General features: G+C 43.6%; 1 protein-coding gene across 4 annotated transcripts in view; it reads right to left on the reverse strand.

The window, feature by feature from the left end:
* LOC143987873 (heat shock factor protein 1-like) overlaps positions 1-19543 on the reverse strand; it is a 110274-nt gene that overhangs the window by 28856 nt on the left and 61875 nt on the right. For 3 of the 4 annotated variants that reach the window (XM_077487024.1, XM_077487021.1, XM_077487025.1), the window contains exons 2-7: positions 18605-18713; positions 7247-7419; positions 2583-2707; positions 2271-2334; positions 677-726; positions 277-349 (exon numbers count right to left, since the gene is read on the reverse strand). In XM_077487024.1, coding sequence (XP_077343150.1) covers positions 277-349; positions 677-726; positions 2271-2334; positions 2583-2707; positions 7247-7419; positions 18605-18635 — 516 coding nt within the window. In that variant the 5' untranslated portion in view covers positions 18636-18713. The remainder of the gene's footprint in view (positions 1-276; positions 350-676; positions 727-2270; positions 2335-2582; positions 2708-7246; positions 7420-18604; positions 18714-19543) is intronic. The other variant, XM_077487022.1, reaches the window with a different exon arrangement.

Genomic DNA, 19543 nt, shown 5'->3' on the forward strand with positions numbered 1-19543 from the left:
GACTTAGGGAGCCAATGCCTTGTCATCACAACGCCATTCAGTGGCATAGGCAGCAAGAGAGGCAAGGCTACACTTCCTTCTTTGCATGTATGAACAATGTTATCAAAATAGAACCACTATTAATAGTAAAATCAAATGGAAAAAAAAAATGAAAAGAAGGAGTAAGAAGGAAAGAAGGAAGGAAGGAAAGAAAGAAAGAAAGAAAGAAAGAAAGAAAGAAAGAAAGAAAGAAAGGAAGGAAGGAAGGAAGGAAGGAAGGAAGGAAGGAAGGCTTACCTGAATGGTGGTTTGTGATGTTTTGGAAGCAGATAACTGATTGTAGTTACCAGTACTGTCAATCATGAGAGGCCTGCACAATGCAAAATACAGTTCTCATTTTGTGTGCTCCAATTAACAGACATACACACACACACACACACACACACACAGTTCTAACATTTTCCACAGAAATTCTTGGCTTCTTATGACCAAAAAGGCCAATACCTAATTTTTATAGAGCATCGTTACCATATTTTCAGCGAAAAAAAATTGTATCTTTGAATATCAGACATTTTCAGCATGCCGTTTCAATTACCTAGTAATTTACATCAGTAAAAGGCATTTATGACAGCAAGTCATAATAAACTCATAGATTTTATATTGCCATTTTATTATAGTAAATGTAAACAGTACTTACTGGTTTGATTGAAAAGATGATATTGGTTCATAAGAGTGAGATGTTCCAACCTATAAAATAGAAAGTATATACATTATATCTGATATTATAAATCTAAAATGATTGAATACAGTTTGAATGAAAATTCACCATGATCTTTAAACAGATTTTCATTAGCAAGCAAGCAAATATGCATTTATATATTTTTTTACTCTGCAGCCTGTAAGGCATTGCACCTGCGATTAGCAGATAACGGCTGCAATGCCCGGATCCTGCAGACACTCAGTACAGCTGTCTGCTTGTACCTCATACCGTCTGGCAGGAAGAATCAATAGACTTCGAGGACACTCACCAGTTCACTGAGAAATACAAGCCATCAGGTGTGGAGGCAGGCAAGAGATGTAGTTCATTCACAGAACTCTCTGAATGAATAACGCAGACATGTGGGCGGAGCTGTTTTTATTTACCGACGGTGGTTGCGGAGCGAAGTGGGGGGGGGGGGGGGGGGGAGTGGAACATGTATCGGTAAATACAGGTGGAACATGTCACATGTTCCAAAAGTGAACTTATCCTTTAAAAATAATTTGCCAGCGCTACAAAAAAAAAAAAAAAAAAAAACAATAACTGCTGAAGAGAACAAGTGTACATCTATACGTGATTACAAGAAACTATTGATCCTACTCTAACTATAGTGTTTTACAATTGTACATTGTTGTGGAAAATTTTAATAATGTATGTTCTCAGATGCCGCCCCCCCCCCCCCCGTGTCAGTTTTGCTGCAATGCGCTCATGTGAAGACCATTGGCAGCGGAAACCTTCCTGTGGACACAGCGGATCAGTTTGCTCTTTTAAGGAAGTTTATCCAAGGAACTGGCCACTCCATGGCGACCGCATTTAAACTCCTAAGTAATCAAGTCTGTGTACTTGGGAACTATAGAATAACCATACAAAATTATGGCCCACTGGGCCATGATGTAGTATTGCTCGCATCATTGGTAGCAGTGGGAATGAGCACACGGTTGTGTTCAAAACCATGTGCTTGCCACATGGTTTTGCACACCACCATCTGCACATGTCACTACTGTATTTCTATTTGAATATATGCATGTGTGTCATTGGTTCTTTTGAATGAATACAAGTGTCCGATTGGCCGATTCTGAAGCCACTACCCTCTTTTGTTATCCATGTGTTTAGTATAAATAAAAGCAGCTTGGCTATTTTGCTCAGGATTGATACTGAGCTTGAGGCGATACCAGCATCCGTTGGTGTTACTTGGAGAGAAAGAAAGGCGCGCTTTCCCGCTTATAGGGAGAAGCTTAGATTTTCCTCAACAACATAAGTGAAGAAGTGGAAGTCACAAATAAAATTCCAAGATAAAAATATTAAAAAACAAAAGATCACATGAAATGCTTGGGTCAGCACAATTGCTTACTACTTCTGCCTTGCAGCATTATGGTTCCTGGTGATTGCACATAATGTGAACAGCACATATCAGCAAGAGGTCCAACAAATGGTAAAGCAGCAGATTACAGGTTTTAGAGCCATTCTGGAGTAAAAAATAATTATATATACACATGCATTCAGTACATAGACAGACATGGTACACAGTACTCACAGGTTCAAACTGTGGCTGAGCTGGCCGCAACTGTACGACCTCTTTCCACAAGGCCTCATTTTCCCTGATTAAAAAAAAAAAGAAAAAAAAAAAAAACATTTTTTATTTTTTAAGGGAGGTTAATAAAATCTCCAAATATGACTTGAAAAGAATATTCAAAAGCCTTTCAGAGCCAAGTACATACTATTTTTTTTCAAGGTCAATCGAGCCCGTTTCAGGGAAGGTCTACTTGATTTGTTATCTGTGAGGGTATGCACTGTAAACTTCAATACCCTACAAGTCCTATGCAGCTCTACAAGCAGCCCACTGTACCTCTTTAGGGATTCCACAGTTGAATCAAGTACATCTTGTCTTGCTTGAAGCTGATGCAGAAATGTCAGTATTTTCTGCATGTCATCTGGCCCAGATTTATCTTCTTCAATGCGAGGAACAGATACCTGGATAAAAGGAATTCCAAGATGCAGAGTGTTTATATTTAACCACAAAATTTACATTTTGCCATCAGTCACTTGCATAACTGACAGACATTCAAAAATGCAGTTATATATTGGAAAAAAAAAATTCAATGATTAGCATACAGGGACAGAATAACAGGGCAAATCAAGCTTTCAAAGATAATGATAATAAAAAAAAAAACAACGTCAAGTAAAATTTATGTTCTATGACTGATGTTCGTCCTACTCAGTAAGCAAGTTTCCCATCTGTTTGTATACTTGTGTAATTTTCCTTTAAAGGAGAGTATAAAGTCACAAAAAAAACATAGCGCAAAAGCAAAGATCAGGGAAAACAATAAAAAGAGATAAAAAGAAAGCAGTTAAATATTTCAGCTTTAGCCCTGGTTTACATTGATGCTACTTTGAAATCGTGCTACTTGAAGACATCTGTGTGGCTTCATGCACAGATGTCTATTGAAGCTGACACCCGAAATTGACAAAAGTAGTGTTAGGAACTACCTTTTGCAATTCGGTGCGGTGCCACAAAGTCGGCGTCGCACTGATTGGACCAGTGCCATTGGCAGCTATAGGCTGCAACCTGTCAAATCGCAAGACAGATCGCTCCAATGTGAACGAGGGCTTAGGGTACACGATTATGCAGCAACAGATTCAAGTAAACTACTTATTGAAGTTATGCATTTTGGCTGCTTGTGTTTAAAGCTAAAAAGGTTAGCCATAAGCAAAAACATTGTCTTTAGCTTTAGTTAGCAAATGTGCCTGTAATGAAGAGGTCCCAGACAGCAACAGCTAGATACTGAGGAAATCTTCTGTGCAGGGATACCCTGTCCTCTGTCTATACACTTCTAGCACGGTGGGGGTTGATAGCCTCAGCTCTTTTGTGAAGCTACTGTAAAAAGTTACAGACAAGGACTCACCTTTACCTCCACTACTGAGAAACTGTCTTAAATTGCTCTCACTGCCTTTACGATGATCTGTGAATGGAGGAAAAGTCTGATCAGCCACAGGATTCTCTCCGCCATTCACAGTTATAGCCAGTTTAAACAATGAAAGAACATTTTTAAATGGAGGAGGGGGGAGAAGTGTTAGGTCCTTGCCAGGAACTTTTTCCCTGAAGCTATAAACCCTCGCAACACTCAAAGTTAAAGTGGAACTTTAATCAGAAAAAAAATTCCTGCTGGATAACTTCACGCTGGCCCCTTTTGCAGGTATAGCTATGTAAAACATTAAAAATAAAGGTCTATACTGTGTAAAATCCAGTAATACACTGTCTCACCCTGCTCAGTTGTTATCCATTTTTAGGCACTGACAAATTTGCAGAGGCCCTTACAGCCAAGGAAGCTGCTTCTGTTTGATCTGCAATTGCCATGGTGCTACACATGATCAGTTATGACACCAGCCATTTGATGGTTTGGTTGAGGAAACAAGCAAAAATGTGACAATTAGCAATCCCGGCATTCCAGGAATGTAACTTTTTTTTTTTAAACTGTTAAATCTATGGGTTTAGTTCTTCTTTATGATTTACTTCTGCTCACGAGCAAAGAGGCCATCTTAAAAGCATAATGGGCACCTGGGCCCCTACAAGCCTTCCCCAATTTAGGTGCTAATTTGGGTGGCAGGTGTATATTCACACCAGATGTGGTTGGACTGTGTTGGGCGGCTTTTCCTAGTACAGTCCCACTGCATGACAAAACAAAATGCCTTGTCTGAGGTATGTCCAGTTCGCACCATTGCGTTGACAAAACTGCGGCCAAATTGAACTTTATGAAATGTCAGGTTTTTTTTGTTTTTTTTTAAATAAAAAGGGAAGAACACAGTGTGTTGTAACCCAGGAGATGGGGCGAATAAACCCTTAGCCCTTGTCTTCGCTGGTGCAATTTATCATGCTATTTGACAGGGCCAAATTGCACCCCATTGCTGGCAATTGAACCGTTCATATCATTGCGACTATGAAAAAGGTTTGTGCACTATTTTTTTCTTATTTCATTGCAATTTGCATAGAATTCTGGTAAATGAAGTTGCACGCTGCAATGAATCCAGGGGTGCAAATCGCACTGATCTGCGGCTTTGAAATTGTGCTGAAGTAACGCAATTTCAAAACTGCACCACTGTGAACCAGGACTTTGCTGACAAGGTTGCTGCTGAGGGTGTACACATGCTGGAGCCACAATGCTTTGCTTCATGACTGCAACAAGAATATCACCAGCTGCATTTGGTAAGCACTAGTTCTCACCAAACGCAATTTAAATAAAAGTCTGTGCTGCAACTTTTCCACAACCATGTACAATGCATGTGCTTGTGGTGGGGTAGATTCAACAATTAGGGCGTTAAAACAGGTGGTGAGGAAACAACATATGCAAGTATCTGTCAAGCTGAAGGGTGTTTGGACAGTGGACTCAATGATTTTGCAATCTCTAGTGTCATCCAATTAAAGTTTTCACCTGCTGCAGATGCACACACCCTTATCTAGCACCATGCCTTGTGTGTGCACACCAGGGAGTGGGGCTGCTAGGGTGGGCACAGCAGGTATGGTCACTTTACAAAAGGGTCTTCAGCACCCTGGTGGCCTGTGCTGTTCACTCTAAATCCTGCCAAATCCAATATCTCACTCACAGGATTTGTGCGAGTGAGATATTGAGCGACACTGCAGGCTCGGCACAGGCAGCTACAAAGGCAGCACAGTTCACTGTGCGCCCAACCTGCTCTCAGCCATGAAGTCCTGCCGGGGCAGGGGAGCGACCGACATTCAGCAGAGCAAACAGTATTTACTGAGGGAGGAAGCCCAGCTGGTGGATAGAAGTAGAACAGAAGGTTCCACCACAGCCGCCTGACTCCGGAGCCCGGATGCCCCACTGCTACTTGTCCATACAGTGCCAGTGTGCAAAGCCAGCAGAGATCAGACTGTCTCCTTACTTTTCGTTCTTGCATTTAGTTATCCTTAAACCACTGCAAGGGTCAAGTGGGAGACAACCAATGCAAGGGTCAATTTTAAATTTTGACTACAGTTTAGCTATAAAAAGGGTTTGTAAATCCTTGATTTTTAAAATAAAAAACATGCCTATACTTACCTGCTCTGTGCAATGCTTTTGCACAGAGCAGCCCTGAGCCTCTTCTTCTGGGGTCCCCCGCCAGTGCCCCAAGCCCCTACGGAAAGACACTTTCTAAGGGGCACCCGTGCGGACTCTCTCTGGAGTCCTGCTGCATCCATCGACACAGACAGCAGGACTCAGCCCTGCCCCCCATGTCACAGCTTTTGATTGACAGCTGCTATCAATCTGTCCAATGGAGGAGAGCAACAGCGGCCGGGGCTGCTGCGCTTTTGCACATGGCTGGATCGGATCGGTCTCAGGTAAGGAAAGGGGCGGGGGGGGGCGGCTTATGCACAGAAGGTTTTTCACCTTAATGTATAGCATGCATTGAGGTAATAAAAAAATCATAAGACTTTACAACCACTTTAAAGGCCACAGTGGCCAGCTTCACTGTACCAAGTAGAGGTGGGCATAGGGGTTCCAGTGGTGCCAAAAGGAGAAGTGAAAGTCCCCATTACTTAAAGTGAAGCTCCGCCCCAAAAGGGGAAGCACTGCTTGCCTGCACCCTCCACAGCTACATTTGGCACTTTTTGGTGGGGGGTACCTGGTTTTGACAGGTACCATGCTCCCAGTCCTATATCAAACCGCGGAACTACTGTTTGGTTATTGCCGTCTCGCCATTATTGGAATGACCAAACAGGAAGCAAGGATATCTCAAAAGTGAGGGCAGAGAAAACAATAAGAATCTGACCAAGGTTCTCACTCTTCCCCACTTTAGTTTATGAAAATGTTTTAGAACTGTCTATGCCATTGCCAATACCATTGTCTGAGAGATTTTGCAAGCTTCCTGCATCAGTGATCAAAAGGAAGCGCGTAAAAACAGCAATAAAAACCAAACAGGGGTTCTACCTCCCACTCTGTCCAAACAAAAAAATCGTTTTGGGTGCAGTTGAGCTGTAATATATTTATTTTTGTTTCACTTTATTAGCCCAGCCAGATTTTAATGTGCCTCACTCTGGGCAAATCATAAAGGGCAGCTTACCTAGCAGGTTTATTTCATAAGCAAACCCATGCAATAATTATGGATCTCATAGTGATCACACGATCGGGGTTAAACACAGATCATTAGTCTGAGATCAGCACTGTCAGTGACAGCAGGTTATTGGAACTAGGAACCAAATTACCTGTAACCAAACTTATGTGGGCTCCCAGTTGCTTAAGGTAATGCAAAATGCTGGAGATCACTAATCAATCAACAGACCGTGATAGTAAAAGACTAATGATTCATAAGGCTTTAGTTTAAATAAAATTTCCTTATAAATCCATTCAGATTTTATATATGATATTTCTTTTTTAGAGACAATTATAAACATTGGCTTAGGAAAATTTTGTAGATCTTATTCCTGAATAATCATGCACCCAACATCTGGGCTTAACATACTGTACCTGAAATTTGTAAAAAAAACAAAAAAAAAAAACAAACAGGCAAACAAACCTTAGCCTTCCGGAATACACGCTTATCTCCAGTACTTGACGTTACCTTCCGTTTTATCTTTGTTAGTAACTCTTCTTGGCCACGCTTGAAAAAGGGATGCTGGTATCTGCCTGAGCAGTATTTATCATGTCTAGCTGCACCAGACTCATCCTGCATAACTTTATGAAAGCCATCTGCAAAAGCAAGAGTGATGTTACCATTACTGAAAAAACACACGGGTTGACAAGCTGTCAGACATTAGATGGCTCATTGTCCCCAACACGCAAAGTGATATGCAGAATCATACCTATGAATATCCTTCAGGAGCCACAGGTAGACTAACCAGTTTACTTTCAAATTTCCCTAAGTTTAGTAGAGACATTCGATTCAGGCTGGATTCACACATATGCGATGCGGGAACCAGCGCAGTTTCTATGCGGGTTCCCACATCGCATCTAACTCCCAGGCAGTTCACACTGCTATCTGAACCGCTGTGGGTGTCAATAGAAATTTAATGACACCGTCAAATTGGTTCGCAGAACGCAGTGAGAATTGTGGAATCGGATCAGAAAAAGGGTCCTGCGCCATTTTGGTGCAGATGCAATGTGTTTTCAGCCATACAAACTGTATGGCTGAATTCGCATCACACAGACATCGCATCTAATGTGCACAGCAATGCGGTGCAAATCACATGCAATGTCTGGCATTGCATGTGTGAGAACCTAGCCTCAGTGTTGCTTTGAAGAAGAGGGATTGATATTAATGAATGAAGCCATGTCCTCTGCAAATTACTGCATACCAAGTCTGTGCTAAAATAAAGCTACAACTGAATAAGTATGTAAAGCTGTAAAGCTAAATGGAGGGTGAAAACAAAAATGCCATAAGCAGGCACAATTAGACAGACAGAAAATTAAAACTTTTTTGCATAAGACCTGTTGTGGCCAGTGGGGATGAGCTGAGTGTTTGGTGTGGATGAACACGACACCTATTTATCTCAAGATACACCAAAACTGCAAAAAAATGTTAAGCACATACTATAGTATTGGTAATGGCAGCAATCAGATTTTTAGCGGGACAAAGACATTGCAGCGGACAAATCTGACCCCAAATGACACTATTTGGGGACCAGTGTCATTACTACATTAATCAGTGCACTTTATAGCACTGATCAATGTAAAAAATTACACTGGCAGGAAGCGTGTTCTAACTGTAGGGGGGGGGGGGGGATGTGCTGCCAGGGACATGACAGAGATCACTGTTCCTGATCACTGGGAACAGTAGATCCCTGACATGTCCCCTGTCAGAATGGGGATCCGCCTTGTTTACAAAGGCAGATCCCCATTCTGTCCCTGTACTAGGCAATTGCAGGTCACCGGTGGACAGAGTCCGCCTGACCCACACACCCACCACTGTGCGAACCAATGTACAGCTAGGGCGATTCATGCAGGAGAGCCAACCTGTCGCCGTATAACAATGGTGGCTGGTCAGCAACTAGTCTAAAGAAAAAAATAAAGAAAAAAAGGCGGAGCTTGACAGGGAGGTTTAACCTTTGAAACACATGGACTTGAGACACAATCCGAAAGTGGACACGTTCGCCATCATTCAGAACCTCTCTGCAGCAGTTTTTTCACTCTTAACCGCCCGCCACCAGACAAGGCCAGGGAAAGGGCCGAGCGCCACCAGACAAGGCCGGGAAGAATTTAAGTTGCAACAACCTTGAATAAAACTGCACAGCTGCATGTAAGGGACTGGCTTGAAGGAGACTACTATTAACCCCAACAACCTTATGCATCAGTGAATAGTGGGGCGTTCCAAGGAACTCAACTCCTGAATTGTGGCCTCCTTTCCCTTGGAAAGGAAAAAACTTGTGCCAGGGTCATGTCCAGGATGAGGCCCAGATTTTTAATTCTTGAAATTGAGGACCCAGCCTAAGTCCTGTAGGGCATGCACCATCTGCTACACATTGGCATTTACTCGATTGTCCTAACAGGGGTAGATTGACCATATACTGCAGAATTGGAAACTCTTGGGTCGCAGGAAAGCCAAGACCTTAATCAGCACTTGCAGTGTCTTGACTAGGCCAAAGCCGCAAACTGAAAATGTTGTTCCCCTAAAAAGCAAAGGAAATATCTTGTGCAGAGGGATCTAGTTTTCATACAGGTCTGGCTCAGTATGTGGATGGAATTGGAAAGACTGAGTTGGTTAAGGGGCTTTCCAAGTCCCAGATTCTGATACCTTTTGCTATCTGGGGGTTCTGGTAATGACAGTTTTACAGCCATCTCTCCACAAATCCTTATGGATAGCCACCAGCTCTTCCAACAATGGAAAAGGCAGCAGAGAATTCCTCCTGGGCACAAAGGTCGCAAAGGATGGAGATCCTGTATGAGTTAATGAGAAACCAGATGTTACTTGAGAGCCAGAGCTGGTTTTCTGGTCCTAAATTAATTTATGGAGGGAAGTGTGTCTCCTAAGAGAGCCTAAAGCTGCGTACACACTATCAGATTTTCTGCTGATGTTTTGCTTCAGGTTTACCAAAACCATGTAGTGCAAGGGCCTGCCTGATTGCATACACATTGAAATTCCTAAGATCATATTATATGGTTTTGGTAAATCTGCAGGAAAAACTCAGCAGAAAAACCGATAGTGTGTATGGGGCTTCATTCTCTTGATCCAGATTACCCTAGTACCAAATATACCATGCTTGCCAAGTGCACAAGCGGCAAGATACTAAATTCTTCGTGCTAGCACCAAGGTTGGGGAAGAGGGTAGCGCCTCAGTGTTTGTCACACCTTTTGGAGGCTTCAAGGTCCTTAGCCATGATGTGGCCTGTGCTGTGTGGGGGCTCTGCAAAGTGTGTGCTGTTTGACTGGTGTCCCAACGGGAAAAGGTCAGTTCCAAGATGGTGCCTGCACAGTAGCACAGGCAGGCAGGTTACAATTGCACAGTGGCTTCACCGGGCTGCACCTGTACAGTAACACAGGCATAATTCACTGAGCAGCCTAAAGATAAATCAGCGCACCAAAGCGGGGGCATCGGGGGGTTTGGGAGCCGGCCTGTAGGTTGCTGCAGCTCCCATAGGCATGATGGGGAAAACAAGCACCACCCACTCCACGCAGTCTCTCCAGCATCTGCAGGAAGACAGTACCAGGGGAACCCCCAAAATAGGGGCGCTTACACATACATGGAGCAGAGCATTGGTGCAAAGGATACAGAGATTAGTGCAGGAGGCACTAACCAGTAGCAACCCCATTTGATACATGAATCTGTAATCATAGAAGTGTAAAATAAAGACCAACTACTTTCTAAGGGTAATTGTGCTCCGACATTGCTTTTTGATATATTACTAACACTATTGTTGTGCAGTTTTAAGGGGGACAAAAGAGGGGGAAGCTTAGGTGTGAGTTCACATGGTTTGGCTACAATATGCCTCACCTACCCATAGATATTAGATGATAGCTATTTAAACACTTTGCCTCTCACACCTGTTCACCTCCTATGGACCAGAGCATTTTTTTTACATTTCTGCTAAGGACCTGTTTATTCATCAATAACGTTTTTTTTGAGCAATCTTAGTTAAAAAACAAAATTTACAAAATATTTATAAATGAAAGTTTTTTTTTGTTTTTGTTCACAATGTTGGGCTTTTTTAAATGGGCAACGTGTAAAAATCAAAAAATAAATAAAAAGGTTTAACCACATCCTGTCCGCCATATAGCAGAATGACGGCCAGAAAGTGATTAAGTTAGCCTGACTGGACATCATATGACGTCCAGCAGGATGCATCGATCGTTGGTGTGGTGTGTCAGTCTGACACACCACATCTTAGATCTAGGTAAAGAGTCTCTGACGTGCCCTGTATTGAAGTGGTTAAATATCAAAAAACTTTTTTACTTGTTAGGTTACTTTAACTGACATAATTTGCAGATCTAAATGAACCCCATTAATCTGCATATAAATGAGCAGAAAGATGTAAAAGTAACAATATGTAATTGTGTACACTATGTGGAGCAGTGTTGTTTATAAACACTGTCAGACTGCTTTTTTGACATCTACCGCTGCCAACTTCTCTGGCTTTGATTAAACACAGCTGAACGTACTGTATACTGGGAGGGGGTTCCCAGAAGCAGGGCAGAGAGGCTGGACATGCTACACATACCCTGTGTACAATTATGACTTTTTTGGGTCATGTGTAGCATGCCTAAAGTCTCCAACTAGTCATTTTTGGCAGATGAACTCATGTCTATGGACCCTTCACCTTTCTATGATGTAAACTTGATAGTTAAGCAGGGAAACCGTTGGCATTTCCTGAAGCTCACACATCCCTTCCTGCACAATACTTATGGTCAGTGAGGTTGCCCATCATAGTGACATGGCAAAAGCAATGCTTAAGATTGGGCCTTAGCAGCAAGCTCCAACGTTACCCAGAAGCATCGGAGCTTTGATTGTTAGAAGATCTTGATATTTGGCTGTGACAGGCTGTAGGAGGCTGTAGGAGGCTGAAGGATTTTTAAAACACCTTACCTGTAAAATCCTTTTCTTTGAAGTACATCATGGGACACAGAGCCACAGCAGTTGATATGTGGGTTATAGGCCACCTTCAAGTGATGGACACTGGCACGCCACTACTGGGAGTACCCAAGTTTTGTAGAAAAGCAATACATGTGTATACCAAAGAAGGGAGGGACCTCTGTGACCCACAATGTACTTCAAAGAAAAGGATTTTACAGGTAAGCCGTTTTAAAAATCCTATTTTCTTATGGTACATCACAGGACACAGAGCCATAGTAGTTACTATGTGGGATGTCCCATAGCAATGCCAACTGAAGGGAGGGAGACACAACAAAAGTAGGGCACTAAAAGACTAGAGGACTTATACTGCAGCCTGCAGTACACTGCGACCAAGGGCGATATCCTCATGACCTTTTACATCTACTTGATAGAATCTGGTAAATGTATGGACTGAAGACCAAGTTGCGGCCTTGCAGATCTGAGCCATGGAGGCTTGGTGATGCACTGCCCAGGAAGTACTAACAGAGTGCGCTTTAATATGAAAAAGGTGGAATTTTCCTTTTTATACCATAAGTTTGAACAATCACTTGACAAACCCATTTAGAAATAGTAGATTTTGATGCTACCTGTCCTTTTATTAGGACCTTCTGGCAACACAAACAAAATATCTGTTTTATGAATCTGAGTGGTCATCTTCAAATAGACCTTGACTGCTCTTACCACATCAAGAGAATGTAGTGACTTTTTTCCCGCAGAACGAGGTTCTGGAAAAAAAATTAAAAATTAAGACAGAATAATATCCTGGTTTAAACGAAAACCTGACACTGCTTTCGGTAGAAAATAAGGATGAGGCCGTAATACAACCTTATCCTTATAAATCAAATCTGGCTCTTTACAAGAAAGAGCAGCCAACTCTGATACTCTTCTTGCAGAGGATATGGTAACCAAGAAAATGTATTTCATTGTCAAGAGGGCCAAAGGGAATATTTCGTATTGGCTCAAAAGGCTGTTTCTGTAACGCCGACAGGGCTAAATTAAGTCCCAAGGGTTCAGGGGTGACCTAACTGGAGGATTAATCCGCTTTACCCCCTGAATAAAGCTACGAACCACAGAGTGTGAAGCAAGTGGTCCTTGAAAAAACACAGACAAGGCTGACACCTGGCCTTTGATAGTACTCAAGGCCAGCTTCATTTCGAATCCCATCTGTAGAAATTCAAGGATCCTATCTATGACATTTCCTGGGGTGCCAACCCCTGGATTCACACCAGAAGCCATATGCCTTCCAGACTCTATAGTATATGACTCTGCCAGCTTCCTAGCATTAACCAAAGTAGAAACTACTGAAGGTGACAGCCCACAGTCTTTAAGAATGTGGGTCTCAATAGCCAAACCGTTAAATTTTGGCGTTTGTAAGGTAGGATGGAATATCGGACCTTGCTAGAGAAGGTCTGGCCATAGTGGTAGGGTCCATGGGTCCCCTACCGCCATCTTTACAATCTCTGCAAACAAGATCTCCTGGGCCACAAGAATCACTTCCTTCCCTTCCGGCTTGATCCTGCAAAGAAGGCGCGGAATTAGCAGAACAGGAGGGAACGCATAGATCAGTGAAAACTGATCCCACGGAAAAACAAAGACATCTGCTCCGCATGCCATCGGATCCATTGTCCTTGACACAAAGTTGTTGATCTTGTTGAACCTGGACGCAAACAGATCCACGTCTGGAATTCCCCATCTTTCACATATTGAAATAAAGATGTCGGGTGCAGAGACCAATCTCCTGGGAGCAACTATTGGCGACTCAAGTAGTCCCGCCTGCCAATTCTCTATTCCTGGAATAAAGACTGCTGATAGACAAGGAATGTTGTCTTCTGCTCAAGATAGGATATGATTTACCTCTCGTGCCCTATTGGTGATTGATATAGGCCACTGTTGTGGCATTGTTGGATTGGATTCTGAAAGGGCAATTCCATAATCTAGAGTGTCCAGGCCTTCAGGGCTAGGTGTGCTGCCCGGATCCCTAGAATATTGATGGGCAAGGTAATTTCTGATTTGGACCATTTTCCTTGGACAGACGCCTCTTCCAGGACTGCTGCCCAGCCCAGAAGGCTGGCATCTCTTACCACCTTCCAGGTAACTGGTAGAAAAGATTTATATCAACCACCAATTGAGGCTTTGACACACTTTGGGGGGATAAACACATTGGGAAGTCCAGAGCTTGAACCAGCTTGTTCCAATTTGGCAGGATACTGTTTTGCAGCAGTCTCGAATGAAACTGCGCATAAGGAACGGCCTTGAATGAAGCAATCATCTTTCCCAACAATTTCATGCAAAGTCGAATAGAGGGATTCTTCTTTGCTTTGACCAACTGAATCAGTTCCCTTATGGAACTGTGCAAAAAAAAAAGAAAAGAAAGGATTTCCCCGATGGGGCTTTTTGGCAGCGGAATAGCACAGTCAAAACTTTTGTCATGGTTGTATATAAAGAAATTGATTTATTCAAAAAAATGTCCAATGTCATAGTGTAGTTCAATACAGTGTGTACAGTATATCATCTGGTTTAGAAAATACATATTACATATTCCACAATCCAATAAAACAAACATGTATAGTTACACATTGTTATAGTATTATATAGTAGTTGAGTCCCGATGCGTTTCGACCAGCATATGGTCTCTTCAGGGGGACAGATGGATCTGGAAAAATTTACATGAATTCAGTTAAAAAACATGTTAATGTAGATAACATTGGGCGAGCCAATGATAGTATATTTACCGCTCAAAAGTGGAATGGGTATTCCTATCACCCAAGATTCAAAGAGCCGCTTAGGGAATCCGAGAGGTCTCCAGTGCTCGCCCCCGTCCACCCAAGAAGGAAGAAAGCCCGACCCAGAGGGACTTACAAGGAGCCACACTATTCACGCCCCTGGAGGGACGGAGGAACCTGCGCCTGCAACCAATTATGGAACTGATCCTTTTCTAGGGCAAAAAACACCCTCTTCTGAGCTGTATCTATGATCAGACCCAATCTCCTTGATGGTTTTAAGAAGGATTTCTCTAGGTTGAGAATCCAACCTAGCTATTCCAGGTAGCTGACTGTGGTAACCAAACTTTGGTTTAAGCGGGCTACCGACTGATCTATCAAGAGTATATCTTCTAAGTAGGCTAGAATCATTATACTTTGAGCCCTTAATCTGGCTAATGGGAGGAGCCAAGACCTCGAGTGTAAACACTTGAGGTGCAATAGCTAGACCAAAAGGCAGAGCTACAAACTGAAAATGAAGATATTCTATCTCGAAGCATAGACATTTTATGTTAGCGGGAAAGATCACACATGGAGATAAGCATCCTTGATGTCGACTGATCCTAGCAGCTCTCCACCTTGTAAAATGGAGACCACTGATCGGATTTTACTCCATGCGAAAAGAGCGGATATTCAAAAACCGGTTTAGGTCCTTGAGATCTAAAATGGGTCTGACATCCCTGTTTGGTTTTGGTACCGTGAAAAGGTTGGATTAAAACCCTAATCTTCACTCTTCCAAGGGGATCACCGATATTACTCTTTGAGACAAGAGATGATCCAAAGCTGAAAGAGACTTTTTTTTTTACGGGATCTCTGGGAACGTTTGATCTGACAAAATGAGGAGACGGGAATTCTCGGAACTCTAGTTTGTAACCTATAGATATTGAGGAAGCCATCCATCTGTCTTGACATTGTTCCTGCCAGACCCTTGAAAACTGCAGAAGTCTTCCCCCCACTCGAGCGAGCGGGTGCACCCCTTCATAAGGAGGTTTTAGTATTTTTTTTTGTTGGTTTCCTCCCTCAGGGCCTCTTTTGATCCTGAGACTGACCCTGAGGTTTACCTCTTGAACCTGACAGTGGAGGCTGTTGTGACTGACTGGAGGCTGATGCTCCTGGCACTGGAGAAGAAGCTTGTCTAAAAGAAAAACACTTAAACGTCTTCTTAACTGGTAAAAGGGAACTTTTTCCATTAGAAGTTCTTTGGATGTACTTATTCAGATAGTCTCCAAATAACCATTCACCGTGGAATGGAAAACTGGCCAAATTATTTTGTATGGTGCTTCGGCTGACCAATTTTTCAACCATAAGATTCTATGCACATGTACCAGCCCTAGCATAAGTCGTGAGGCCTAGAGAATAGAATCGTTCATAGCATCTACTGTAAAACATAACGTCTCTGATATCCCAGCCAAATCTTAGGCCTGCTGATCAGGAATAAGCTTGAGTACCTCTATAAACTTTAAGGACTGAGATACCCGATCGCTGGCAGCGCAGGCTGAACCACTGAACCTGCAAGTGAAATATAGTTTTTAAAAAGGAATTCCAACTTCTTATCTGTTGGATCCTTCAGCATTTGAGCATCGTCTACTGGACAAGTCAGATTTTTGTCCACAGAGGATATAGCAGTGTCAATTGCTGGAATCCCCCATTTCCTATTAAAGTGGGAGTCCGCCGTTTTTTTTTTTTTTTAAAAACCAGCAGCTACAAATACTGCAGCTGCTGACTTTTAAAATAATGACACTTACCTGCCCAGCGCGCCCGCGATGTCGGCACCTGAAGCCGATCTCTCGATCGTCTCTTGGGTGCTGCCGCCGCCATCTTGGGTATGGGAATCAGGAAGTGGAGCCTTTCGGCTTCATTTCCCGGTTCCCTACTGCGCATGCGCGAGTCGCGCTGCGCAATGAGGATGGTCCCCGCTGTCTCTGGGATCCGTGTGTTTCCCAGCAGGCAGCGGAGGACCTTCGGAAAGGAGCGTAGATTCTGTGCAAAGGGGCGTGCCTTCTGCAGAATCTACGCCGGAAGTGGGTGCAGATACCTGTACTGTACAGGTACCTGCACCCCCCTCCCCCCTGAAAAGTGCCAATTGTGGTTCCAATGAGCGCAAGGTCCACTTTAGGGTGGACCTCCACTTTAAACTCTTCCTCCATAAAGTGTTGAAAACTTTTTTGGAGGAAAAAAACTGTTTATCTGGATGCTCACACTGAGAATACATGAGCTTTTTTTAGCCATGAATGGATAGGAAAAGCATGAATAGTTTGGGGAGGCTTTAGTGAACCCCAACCAGAAGTGGGCACATCGACTGACTTCCCTGCTGGCAGCAAAACATGTGGAGCGGACCAATTCAGTGAGAGATTGTAGCAACAATCTTTCTTGTGAACCTGATTCTTCTGTATTAGGTTCTTTGGAAGAGGAGTCATCAGTCTCTGCCTGGTCCCCTGAGAGCAGGCCTCTGATCCTATAGGATCGTACAGAGAGGGGAAGAAATGGCGAGGAGGGCCTGGAAGCTGCCGAATAGGGCGGCACGCCGTTAATTTCCGGACACATCGTGAGCTCTGAGGAAGCATAAGGTATGTGCTCTATACAGCCCCCCAGTGGTGACATAAGCATGACAACATTTAAAAGGAGACAGTCATAAGAAAATTCTAAAATTTCTTAGAAAGCTCCACTTTCCCGTCGCAGGGTTTTCTGTGGAAAAACGAACAGACCCAATCTACAACCTTAACACTGGGTTCCGTTAAACCTTCAGGAGCCGGGGATTCTCGGGAAAACCCACAATCCTGGACCTGTAATAGCACTACCGCCAGTAAAACTTTATGGCCTTAATACCAAAAGCACTGGATCCCGGGGTCCAGCTCTCTAAAAAGAAGTGTTTACAGGCAAAACCTTGTTTCTTCGGATACGAAGCCCGGGTACCAATCAATTCGGCCTAAAAGACACTTTGATTGGATCCGGCTGTATAGCTAGCCCCAGCAAGGATTTCTCCAGTGAAGCTCAGCACAGCACATCTTTACTCGTGACCAACACCTTAGACACTGGCGAAAAATCTGAAGTGCTCCTAGTAGTGGGAGGGGTCATATAGGGAGTGTACTTTTTGTCTTAGGGCATGCCAGTGTCCACCACCTGAAGGTGGCCTATAACCTACATAGTAACTACTATGGCTCTGTGTCCCGGGATGTACGATAAGAAATGTGTGCACATTAAAGTTATCTCACTTATTGAAATTTAAAGAATATATCTGAGAAACAAACAGAACGGATAATGGAAGGCAAGTTAGCCACTGGAAACGGTGGTTTTTCTATGCAGTCACATAACTGCAAAGCTCCAACTACTCTGTAACAGGGAGGGCTGAATTGTACACCATATATGGGGAAAGTTTGCTCACACCAGCCGCTGTAGAGAGAGGAGTGCGAACCAGAGCTTTGCCAATAGCTGCAGTCACATAAATTTATCTGAACTATAGCATGCCCCACTACATGCAGGCTGCTGCTTCATGTAGAACTCTTCTATACAGGGTGCACAGTCCTCCTAGACTGATTCCCTGGCACAGAAGATGTTAGTAGCTTCCAGCCTTCAGGGTGAACTGCATTCCAGATGGTTTGATGGGGACTCACCACCGCCTTCCTTCTCAACTCACCACCGCCTTCCTTCTCATCCATTAAGAAAATTCAGTGCATTAATTAAACTGCATGTAAAACAATCTCTGAGTGGGTGAGAGTTGGATGAATGACGGGATTCTCTCCTACATTAAGAGATCGCTTTCAGTGTACACAATGCACAAGCTTTTCTCAATGGATGAGAAGGGAGGATGGGTGGTTTCTCATCAAAATGTAAGAAATACAATTCATCTGAAGTCCCAAAACTATTAACCTCCACTGTCAAGTTCAGCACCAGGAAGAGGACTGTGCACTCTGCGGAGAAAATCTCCCCAAAAAGTAACAGATACGTACAGTACATCATTACAGTAAGTGAAATGTTGGCAGGCAGTGGAATTTTACTCAAATTCAGGTTTAACATTTTGCAATATTGACTAGATCATGATTTTGTAAGACATATTGAGTGGGTCGGTACTTACACCAATTGAGTTGCCGTACAAAACTTGCCATGTTGTTATGTTTGAAATGTCTGGGTAATATCTCTTTTGCAAAGCTTTCTTCGTCCAACACAATAAAACTGTTTCCATCCTGTAGACAAAAAACAGATGATGTATTAAATATATTACCACATCCTTGTCACCTCATATCATCACATACAAATATTCCACTTTAAAGAGGAAGTAAACCCTGATGAGTTTACTTCCTCTTTCATTCCCTGCAATTATAGCCCATTATGTGTCACTTACCTGACACAGGAGCCAGCGAAGTCGCCGCTGTCCCCTGTAGTCCGCCACATCCATCTTGTTGGTGGGGTCTCGCAGCTCCGCCGCTGTCATTCGGCGAAGCCGCGATGACGTCACTCCCGCGCATGCGCACGGGAGCCGACACGCGCGGCAGCTCCGTCGCTGAGAATGCCGCACTCAGTGCGCCTGCGCGCCGCTGTCTAGACAGCGGTGCCTGTTTTCGGGCAAATATCTCCTAAACCATAGAGGTTTAGGAGATATTGCTTGGACCTACAGGTAAGCCTTAGAGCCCATTCACACAGGGGCAACACGACTTGTAGGCGACTTGAGTCAGGCAACTTGGACACGACTTGAGTTAAGATCACAGCGCGACTTGGGACGACTTCAAAACGACTTGTGATGACTTCAAGCCCGACTTGGGACGACTTACAAGTCGCCCCAGGCCAGGCGACTTTTGCCGAGGCCAAGCAGAGAATGAGCTCAAGGGGGAACTCCACGGCAAATTTCTGAAAAAAATTTGGCGTGGGTTCCCCCTCCGAGAGCATACCAGGCCCTTAGGTCTGGTATGGATTCCAAGGGGAACCCCCTACGCCGAAAAAACGGCATGGGGGTCCCCCCCAGATCCACACCAGACCCTTATCCGAGCACGCTACCCGGCCGGCCAGGAAAGGGGGT

Source organism: Lithobates pipiens, unplaced genomic scaffold (genome assembly GCF_037356315.1).
Source record: "Lithobates pipiens isolate NorthernLeopardFrog02 unplaced genomic scaffold, aLitPip1_a1.2 Scaffold_18, whole genome shotgun sequence".
Classification (NCBI taxonomy): Eukaryota; Metazoa; Chordata; class Amphibia; order Anura; family Ranidae; genus Lithobates; species Lithobates pipiens.